The sequence below is a fragment of the Gadus morhua genome, chromosome 16, assembly GCF_902167405.1.
Source record: "Gadus morhua chromosome 16, gadMor3.0, whole genome shotgun sequence".
Lineage (NCBI taxonomy): Eukaryota > Metazoa > Chordata > Actinopteri > Gadiformes > Gadidae > Gadus > Gadus morhua.
Genome location: NC_044063.1, coordinates 11,593,148 through 11,604,272, shown reverse-complemented (window position 1 = coordinate 11,604,272; position 11,125 = coordinate 11,593,148). Strand labels below are relative to the sequence as shown.

Here is an 11,125-nt window from a genome sequence, read left to right as displayed (position 1 = left end):
GTACACTAGGCGCTGCAGGGAATTTTATCTTGGCTGTTACCAAAAATAAATGCTACCATCTATTGGCTAGATTGTGTATTGCACAATCAGGCACCTGCACAATTCTCCCTGAAGCGTTAAGCACTCCTTTAATATTAAATATTCCCTTTGCTTTGCCACTCTTTTATTACTGAGATACGATTGTAGAAATATAACCATATTTAATAAGCAAGGTAATGATTCATATTATTATATTAACATTCAATTCTTAATTGAGATTTGCATGCACAGTCATTCATATGACGTACATCAAAAACAGCATATAGCAGGTATCGGTATTGGGGCTTAGCTATTTAAAAACTATTGAACAGGGACTGAGAGTGAATTCTGAAGTATTCTGAATTCCTCAGCGCTACAGCGCCCCTTGTGGTGAAATGAGACACAGCGGTCTCTGGCGAAACCAGCATGAACTGCTGCAGCTGTGTCTGTTTCTGTTGCGGCGCAAGCATTCAGTGTGTCAAGATAATGCGAGGAAGAAGGAAATTATCTGTAAATATATGTTTATATACTAGATTTGAAATTTGCTAAGATAATACTTGCATAAGATAATACTTTTTCTTTTTTTTTTATATGCTTTAATTTTATTTAGCAGAAGATACAAACTTAATTAATGAGATGTTTGGTTGTGGACAGGAGCCCTGTAGTCGTCATCAAACCAACAACCTCAACCTATGCAGACAATGTTTTGTTAGATGTAAAAAAAACGATATGGCACACATTGCTCTGTTCATTTGTTGTATTTTTATTTTTATATTTTTTTTCAAATTCATAACAGCAAGAATCAAATATAGCACTCCAGGCCCCATGAAAAGATTGTCATCAAAAACTACTCTCTCTTCAACCATTTTTTTCCCTTTTTTTCCTTCCTTCCCAGTCAATCTGTACAATATTTCATTCATATGAGTTACTATATTTTATGGCTTTAGTCTGTGGCTTTTAGCAGTTCCAACAGTTTCCACTAGGGTTCGCTGTTGAGAGGAGGTGACCATCATGCGAACACATGACCGATCCCTTCAAGGGGCCTGGAACAGTAAAACAAGCGGAGAACTAAAATGCGGGCGCAGACAAAATACATCTTATTAGCACTACGAGCAGAGAAAAACAAACCAAAACTTCAGTTTTACATCATACAATAAACTTAAGCATGCGTGCTTGTAGAAGATGAAAGGTGACGCGTTGGTCAGGACGACATTTTCAAAGTAACGAGTTGCACATTAAATCATGAGAGCAATACTGAAATCCCCCCCCAAAAGATTGTTTTCCATAATTCCGCCTAATGGCAATCATATTGAGTCAATTTCATCTACTAAAAGCACAGCTTACAAACTTAAAGAACATACTTAGCTATGGTGTTTGTGTTGTATGTATTTTAACTCTCCAAGTGGTGAACGTCTGTGAGTATATTCTTAGGAATACTTTTTTAAGATTTTTTTTAAATGAACTACTATTCTATTTTTATATGTTTTTCATAGTTTCATTCATTACATTAATAGAATATTGGATACTGTAAATACTTCTTATTGTGTTACATGTTTTTTTTTCTTATTCAATATTACTCTGTTGTGATATTTTTTTAGTTTTTTTTAAGTAGGTAAATGTAATTTCCTTGAACATGCAATTCCTTAACTGACTAAGGAAAATAAAAATGACTTGTTGTGATTGGTTGGGCCTGGCATGGGCGTGGCCATGACGCCCAGGCCTGTCGCTAGGCAGGCTAGGGGACCAGATGGACCCAGACAGGCCCTTTGCACTGGAGGCTCGTGAAGGCCTCCTCCAGAGGGGTTACCTGGCAAACTACAAGCTGTTGACAACAAAAAGAGAGCAACACGTTGCCTTCTCTCAACGAAGGAGTCAGAGAGTGAGAACTCAGGGCCCTTTTAAGCGAAGCGTTTTTTGTTCAGCCTTTTCATAAGATTTTTTTTTTTAGTTATCCTAGCAAAATTCCTTGTCGATATAGACTTTTTTTTTTTATTCAAAATAAGATCTCAATATACATGATTCTCTCTTTTTTGACTATGTACAGAAGTGCAAAAAAGTCAACTGTCACCCACCGCCTCTTGACCCCCCCCTCCTCGTTTGTTTGTGGTTTGCTTAGTAAGAGATCTGTGTTCGCTCTCTATAGTCACATGACCCCTGTCAACAACGTCTCTTAAAAGTGATCAAATATGCAGCTTGTTTTCCAACATGGCCCAACTTCCAGGGAGAGTAAAAATATTCAAACAATATTTACCTTTTGAAATGGATACAGTAGAAAATAACATCTTTAAACTCTAAACATCTAAGAACCAGTTTTTTTTATATTATTTTCTTCTAGTATGACTAGTTACAAACCATACGATCATAAAATATTACTCACTTATTGGCGATTGTTGCAAAGATCGCAATTAAGCCACTCTCTTCTTATTTTTCCTCATTTTAACATACTTATATAAAACATCTTTGTTGAAAGAACTCAAACAGACCAGAAAATAATGAACAATATGCGTACTCTTCAAATAACGTAGAAAATACAGAGTTCACAATCATAATCATACTTAAACTGACAATACATGGAATATTAGAAAACCTGTGCATGAGGAACACATAACCACATCGCCTTATATCTAATTTAAGAAAGATAACTTTAAACAGACTGAAACTCAACAGAACCTAACCACAAACCCAAACAAATCAAAGTCAAAAACTCATTCACGAAAAGAAAGAAACGCAAAATAAAAAAAACGGATAAACGATTACATAGTACTGTGTGTGTGTGTGTGTGTGTGTGTGTGTGTGTGTGTGTGTGTGTGTGTGTGTGTGTGTGTGTGTGTGTGTGTGTGTGTTGATATGTGTGTGTCTGTTTGCGTGTATATGTTTATATGATGTGAATTAGGCAACTGGATGGTTTAAAATGACATGTGGCATTGTGCTGAATGGTGCATTCTAAGGCTTTGGATGATACAATCGTCATGAAATAGTTCGAAATCCCCTCGCTGTTGACTCATTTAGCATGACCGCCAAACACCCAGAATTGAAACAAAAAAAATCGATTTTGTGTGTCAAAAAAAATCTCAACACCCAATACTTATTTGCCTCACTTGGTTTTTTAACTCATCCTCCGAAAAACATCTTAAATGATATGAGACAAAAAACATGACTTTGGCTGTTCATCAAAAAACACTCCCAAGGAGACCCGTAAGAAACAAGGTCTCTTAAATATGTCAAAAGATACACACACCGCAAGGACTATACCTAACAATCCACCTTAAATATAGATAGAACACGCACAATGAATAACAATTCATAAAGTCATGGCTTTTGAACCATGATTATTATTTCAGCTTCTGCGGTTGCTGAAGATTTTTATTTCAGACACTATATTAGAGTTTCACCATTATTCATATCAGAGGACTCTAAAGACTCTGTTATCCCTTTACATTCACCCAGCTAGTCTTTGTGAAATCCAAAGACTCTTTATGTTTTACTTATGAAGAGACCAATGTCAGAGCAGCTTCCTTTGCTGATTCTTACTAGACATCCGAAACCAGGGCTGTTGTAGGATTACGAAACAAGACAGAAACAAAGGAACAGCTTTTCAATAGGATCCAGGTCAACATACTCATGTAATGCCCCTCCAGACTCATTAAAGGGTAATTCTTTCTTGTTCTGAACGCTGCATTATTCTGCTTAACCACAACACCTGATTCTGAGATGTGTAGCACATTACAGGGACAACTGCAGCATCTAATACATGTGCTTCAGAGATAGAAAGATACGCTACAAAATCAAGTTACCACTGTGCATGCATGCATTTGTCGTTCATGTATCACTCCCTAACTTCTGACCTTTTCTTAAAACTTCAAAACTAAATTAAAGGTTTGCCTTCATGTAAACAAATGAACACTTTAAGGGTACCAAACTAACCCAAAATAGAGAAGAAGAAAAAAACATAAAGTAAACAAAACCCCCTTTAATTCTCTGTCTTCGAACGTACCAAACTAGTCACGGTGACTAGTACACCACACGTTAGTCCCATGTTGACATTCAAAGTGTGTCCGGTGATTAAACAAACAAGTTGCCTCTATTTCTTTTTCGAAAGGCAGACTTCAGTGTGAATGGTAGTCTTTTCCGTTTTGTAGTAGTTTTTTTTCATTGAGTGCATGGAATATACATGAAGAAAAAGAACCCGAAACAGCAAACCAGGCCTTCTTTCTTAAACATGCAGGTACTGTTTCCACTCCAGATAAAATGTTGTTCTCATTTTTGCTTCTTGATGTCCGAGGTATGAAGCATGATTATTATTGTTGGACTTAACACTGACATGTCGCAGTTTAATCTGGAGAGAAGTATATGAGAGAGATTTAAAAGAAAAATATATACAGTACTACTAGGGCAATTACTAAAGCTCCTGCGTGGATATAATACTTTTTGCAATATATCAACATTGAGTTAGATCAAATAGTGTAATTTTGGATTCTATGAAAAACATTACACTTAGATTGATGTTGATACTCCATATGACTATCATATCTCTGTCTGTAGTTCACTGGTTCTAAAAATGTCTGATGTTATGAAGGAGGTAGGGTACATACTGTTGTGATCGAGACTCCTACATCTGGGTCATGTACTTGTGGCTGGCCAGATGTTCTGCAGATATTATCGGAATCTGCACATGAGAAAGTGTGGGAGAAAAGGGAAACGCAAAGGGAGAGGAAGGGTGAGTGTGTGAACCAGAGAGTTGGGGCAAAAAAGACATGAGAAGTAGAGCTAAAAATAAGGGCATGCAGATCGATCGAGACATTAGAGAGGAGCAAAAGAATACACAGAATAAAGTATTTTGCCGCATTCAAACTTGAATGCGGCAAAATACTTTTACTACTTTGAACACCTGAAAGGTTTTCATTTTATGGCCAATACCGCCAAGACTCAGAAAGTCAATAAAAAAATATATCCAAAGGTCAGTTGGTTTGACAGCAGCGCGGTGGCAGTGAGAGAGCGAACCTGATTGGCTGAGGCGGTTCCGAAGGGAACACTTGTGGCAGATGTGGTGGCAGCAGACACGGCCTGGTTACCGCCGTGCATCATGGGAACTTAAAGAAAGAAGTTGAACAAAGCTATTTTGGGTCCACCCTTCATGTTTAGGCTTGTCAACAAGCTTTTAAACATGATGAAGTTATAGTTAATCAACATATATAAAGAAAATGTCATAATTAATTATTCATATGATCATTGATACTCATTTATTCATAACAAGCTGACCTAAATGTTGAATGCAATTCAATAAGTAATGCAATGTCATGAATAAGTAATGTCTAATGTGACGGTAACAGTAATGATAGTGAATCAAATAACAAACCCTGACACTGATATTACATGCATTGGTTGATTTTGAAAAAGGGTTGTGTCTGTGTTTTAGAGAGAAGTACAGTATTCTGTATCCTAATGTAGGAATGAGTGGCCAGACAAAGACGTCAATCTAATGGGGTCACTTTAAATTACCCATTTCTGGTCTTGTGGTTGATGTTATACCATTTGTAGTTAATATTAGGAACAAAAAATTAATATTAGGAAAAAACGCATCTGCAGTAGGCTGTGAGGAACAGTAACTTGAATGGAATAGTACAGATAGAAAGTTAGGTAAGATGGCACCTACCAACGCTGGTGGCAGGTCCCATGCACAATATTGAGCCTGGTCACCGTGCGTTGAAGGTCGTGGATCGGATAAATAAGACGGGGAGACAGGGTCAAATGTCATCAAACGTGTCATGTTATAACTCATATGACCCGTGTGTTATGTCATCATCATCATCGAAAGTCATATCTCATATTCCAAAGGATTGTGTTGTATACCAAACATAATTATGTGAGAATCTGCACTGGGTGTTCTGTTATGTGTTCAAAAAATGCTTGAAATCGACACATCATTCTAAGGGATGTTTTACAGCTTAGAAGACAATGCAAAAAATGTACAGCACATTGAGATAGTGAGGAAAACGATTTGGTTCAAAAAGTTATCTACGGACCACAAAGGTCTGCATCTTTCTCTCTTTCCTTCTCTCTGGCAGAGTCACTTATGTTCCCATTGCGTGTATTACGTACGTAATGGTTGTTCGCCCATGGTCGTTACGGATGACCTGCCTTTAGCTTGTGCTCTGTACTTTACAGTGACCTGACAGTCCAATTGTGGGGCGTGAAAGATTGGAGTATCAGAACCACTCACAGCAGGGGATCAATGGCAGTCTGTACTTAGGCTGTCCCAGGGGAAGTATGGGATGATCAGTTGATGGAGCTCAACCCATCTAACACTACGAGACGTCTGTGTGTGTTGGTGTGTGTGTGTGTGTGTGTGTGTGTGTGTGTGTGTGTGTGTGTGTGTGTGTGTGTTTGTGTCTTTGTGACGTCTAAACTTGAGCGTGAAAGAGAACAACAGCACACATACAAAGGCAAGCTTTATCAAAGCCTATGCTTCAGCCGATCAATTGCACGTGTACTTTTGCTATTTTTTCTGGGATTATTATTTCTTTAATTTATTTCACTAATAAACAACCTGACCCTTGATGTGGTGGAAGCAATGCAAGCAGTTCCAGAGCCCAGCACGGTATCATATACTACACTAGCATGAGGTCATATCCTTCATGGCAGGCTTATAGGGGACTAGTCTTTGTAGACGCAGTCAATCAAATCGCTTCCCGCTAACAAAGCTGATGTGTGGATAAATACAAAAGATCGGTGACTAAAAACAATCCTATCGATTCCACATTTCTTGAAAAATATATAACAGCCAGATTTTTCATGCTTCTTCCTGCTTGTTATTGCAAAATGGATCAAGTAGTCTTGTGGAGTGTTTTTGCCTAATCGTGATCTGATTGGCCAACGGATCCGTCTCCGCCTGAAAAGTTGAACATTTTGACATAGCTGACAGACCACAATGCAATTCGAGAGCGCCCCATGCGAAGTCAATGAAATCCGATAAACAACGTATGTCATGTGAATATAAGGTAACACTAGCACGGTGTCCTATCGTGCACGGCTAGGCTAGCTTCCTCACCTGACGGTATGAAGGCAGTCTGCTGCTGGAACTGCATGTTGGCCAGTGCCTGTTGGTACTGGAACATTCCAGCGTTGAACATGGTGGTGGCACCGTTGGCTTTCTCCATGGTGGGTCTCTTTGGTAATGGTGGCAAGGCGGGAGGGAGCCCCTGGTGAGGGGACAACACCAAAATAAAGGGATGGGAGTGGTGGGGGAACCAAACAAAGATGGCAGTGGCGGGTGGGTGGGTGACGTTCCACGACAAGAGAGAGGAGAGAATTCAGTTAGTAGGTAAAGTAGCCGTTTTGAAAGTCAAAGAAGCTAACAGATCAAATATTGGGATGCAAGCAGTGGTCTCCCAAACCTCTCTGAGACAGACAGAGATGCTAGCGGGCAGCTGAGGGACAGTGATAGTTGCGTGCCAATGAGGCTAGCTGACAGCGATGCTAGCTGAAGGAAATGATGCAAGTTGATGCTGGTCAAATGACAGGGATGCTGGTTGAGAGTTACGCTGGTCAATGCACAGTGATGCTAATTGACGACAAACAAAGCTAGTTAGGGAAAAGTTGGACAGTGATGCTATCTAACAGTGACGCTAGTTGACGGCCAATTACGCTAGTTGCAGGACTGAGAGGCTAGCTGACAGAGACACTAGCTGAGTGGCTAACAGTCTAGGGATAAATAAAATAACAATACATCGTTAAGTAAAGCAGAGTACGTGATTTTGAAAAGGTACAAAGAAAGATAAAATCACAATCAACGCAAGGCACAAGCTATGAAATAGGGACCGTGGCTATTCAACCATGTATAATGTGATGTAGTTAGGGTATGCTGCACTGAGAGCGCCATATAAATACCAGTAGTCATGGCAGCTCTCCATGCAAAGTGAAAGAGGATGATGATCATGCAGCAGGAGAGCAGGCTGATGATTCACAAGAGATCATCGTCATTCTATCCGTCTCAATCATTCTATCTACTTGAGGTGATTAACTGACAACAGAGTCAGAGTCACAGTGACTACAACGCCATTAAATAGTAAACAAAGATGGATCGTTGCCGTAGGGATTTCTAGATTGGCCCAAACAAGTGCCAAGTCCCTTTCAATTTGGTAATTAGTTGTTAATTAGTTATTAGTCTATTTGAATCAGTTCATCACCACGCTTACTTGAGTTGACATCGTAACCTCTACAATGGTTCACAACTACGATGGACTTGTAGTGTAACAGAGCTACATGCCGAGCTTAAAGCTGAAAAGTCATAATACCAGGTCAAAGGTCGCGTCGAGGGGTCGCTTCAGAGTTTGGACAGCCGACTGAGTCTTAATAAGCGAGGCAGCGAGCAAATGATGGCAATGGGAGCGCAAGTTAGCATAAAGTTGTGGGCACAGGTGCATCATGGGGCAGCAGCACAGTTTGGGTTGCGGAGGAAAACGAAACAAACAACAAAACAAAACAAATAAAACAAAATCATTGGAGTGCAATACACAATAAATGTAACTAGGGCATAAATGTTTGTAGGATCACTGCAAGTCATTATGGCTCTTTGGATATGTTTAGTTACATTGATAATTGCTCGGAAAGTTAATTAGGAACCAGTTGCTTAAGCACGGAGGGTTTGAGACACGGTATTCATGGATACATTCTAATCCTAACACAGACTCAGAAAAATATCGATCTCATTTCAGGAAAACCAGCAGGTGGAAGAGAGGTGCTGAGGGCACAGTGATGCATTCTGGGTAGGGTCAGGGGGGATCAGATTTAGCGTAGCTCAGAAGATGCGGCGAGGGTATCAAATAAATGAAAACGTCCGTGTTTGAACAACTGCTCTACACTAAGACTTATTAAAAGATGCCTGGGGGAGATATGGAGAAAACGGAAGTATAGCTGCAATCTGTAAAGACATCTACGAAGATAAAAAGACAAATGGAAAAATATGGAACTTTGGCGTCTCAGTGGGCAGGAAATTGGCAACAGGGGCTGACTGAAGTAGATGAGCCGATGCTACCGAGGAATAACTCACATATTCCTCCCCTCATACTCCCACAACCTTTAATTTAGCATGCCGTATGCGGTGTTGACAAGATTTATTTCATGATGAAATAGAGGCCTGACCACATGGCCTCTGACTTTGTGGTCATCCTCCCAAATGGTCCTGTTCAGCAGAGTAATGTTCTAAAACCTTTCCACCTTTTTAAAGCTGTCTCAGTCTAGCTTTTCTGCCAAAGGTACAGTATGTTTCAAAGCGATTAAGGAAGATCCTTGTCTAAGAAAAGACAGGACTAAAGCGAGACCAGACTCTACACGAGACTAAGAACGAGGGCTCAGTGAGACTCGTCGTTTCAATGCGTTTGTTTGCCATCCGATCCCGCCAGGATACAGTCACTTTGTCTCAGGTCAGACCACCCCCAGACATAACCACCGGCTGGTGGGTCGGGCGAGAGGCAGTCCTGAGGCAGTCCGGAGGGGGTTCGGCACGCAATGAGGTCTGACCCGGAAGTAAAGTCGCACCAAAACACCAGGTGGAACCTCTGCCTAAGAATAAGGGGGTAAGATCAAGAGCAGGGGGTAAGACCCTGGGGTTAGACCCAGATCGCAACCTAAACCTAAATCAGGGACGTGGCAAGGCGTTACTCGGGGGGACCTCTCGGTCTCCATGGACGGGGGGGGTTGGGTGTCCCGGAGGTTCCTACCATGGCGGCGGCGGCGGCGGCCTGGTTGACCTGGTGCTGGGCCGCCTTGATCTTGGCCTGCAGGTGGGCGGGCGGGTGGAAGTACTTGCACTTCTCGCGGGTGCAGCGGCCCTTGATGTAGTCCATGCACACGGTGACCGTGTTGTCGTTGGTGTCGATCATGGTGCTGTCGGAGGGGTGGGCGAAGCGGCAGTCGTTCTCCCCGCGGGTGCAGTTGCCCCGCTGGTACTCCCGGCACACCTGGCCCACACACACACAGACGCACACGCAGACGCACACACGCACACACGCACACACACACACACACACACACACACACACACACACACACACACACACACACACACACACACACACACACACACACACACACAGGGTTTAGATCATGGTGGTAACACACACACACACACACACACACACACACACAGGGGGTTCAGACCGTGGTGCAAACACACACACACACACACACACACACACACACACACACACACACACACACACACACACACACACACACACACACACACACACACACACACACAAATTCATGGGGAAACATACACATACATACATGCACTCAGATATACATAATGAAACGTACACACACACACACTCAGATATCCACACACACAGTACACACGCACAGGGCCGTCGGACTGCGGGGACAAAGGGGACAGTTGTGGGGGGGCCCAAGGCAGAGGGGGGGCCCATGACCCAAAAAAAAAAAAAAAAAAAAAAATATATTTTACCTTTCTTTTTTTTTTACCCACCCCCCCCGTCAACAATCACTCCGGACCCCCCCCCCCCCCCCCCCCCAACAATAACAATCGCTTCCCCCCCCCCCCCCCCCCCCCCCCCCCGTCAACAATCGCTCCGGACCCCCGTCAACAACCTGGCGCAGGGGGGCCCATCAGTACCTATAGTATAGGGGTCCAGGATTTGGTGCTACGGCCCTGCACACGCACACACGTACGGAAACGCATGCATGAATACAAGCACACACGCAAACACATACACATACAAACAAAAACATGCATGCATGAACACACACACACACGTAAGGACACTCACACATGCACACGCAGACACACACGCAAACAGAAACACACACACACACACACACACACACACACACACACACACACACACACACACACACACACACACACACACACACACACACACACACACACACACACACACACAAATACAGACTCAAACACGATCTGGTGGTGTACAAACAAACACACACACACGTGCACATACACACTTACACGTGCAAACTGATACACAAATACACAGACATATTATGTGGGGCAGTCTAACTGAGCGATACAAAAGGTCACGGAGGAAATGAACTGTACAAATGTAGACATTGATGAGGTAAT

At 42.0% G+C, this 11,125-nt stretch overlaps 1 protein-coding gene across 1 annotated transcript in view; it reads right to left on the bottom strand.

The window, feature by feature from the left end:
- Nucleotides 1-761: 761 nt before the first annotated feature.
- LOC115561123 (muscleblind-like protein 1) overlaps nt 762-11,125 on the bottom strand; it is a gene marked incomplete at its 5' end in the record, with an annotated part of 20,179 nt that continues 9,815 nt past the window's right edge. Inside the window, 6 exons of the mRNA XM_030380944.1 lie at nt 762-4,354; nt 4,611-4,684; nt 5,020-5,108; nt 5,672-5,707; nt 7,067-7,217; nt 9,738-9,977. Of these exons, the coding sequence (XP_030236804.1) occupies nt 4,628-4,684; nt 5,020-5,108; nt 5,672-5,707; nt 7,067-7,217; nt 9,738-9,977 (573 nt within the window). The remainder of the gene's footprint in view (nt 4,355-4,610; nt 4,685-5,019; nt 5,109-5,671; nt 5,708-7,066; nt 7,218-9,737; nt 9,978-11,125) is intronic.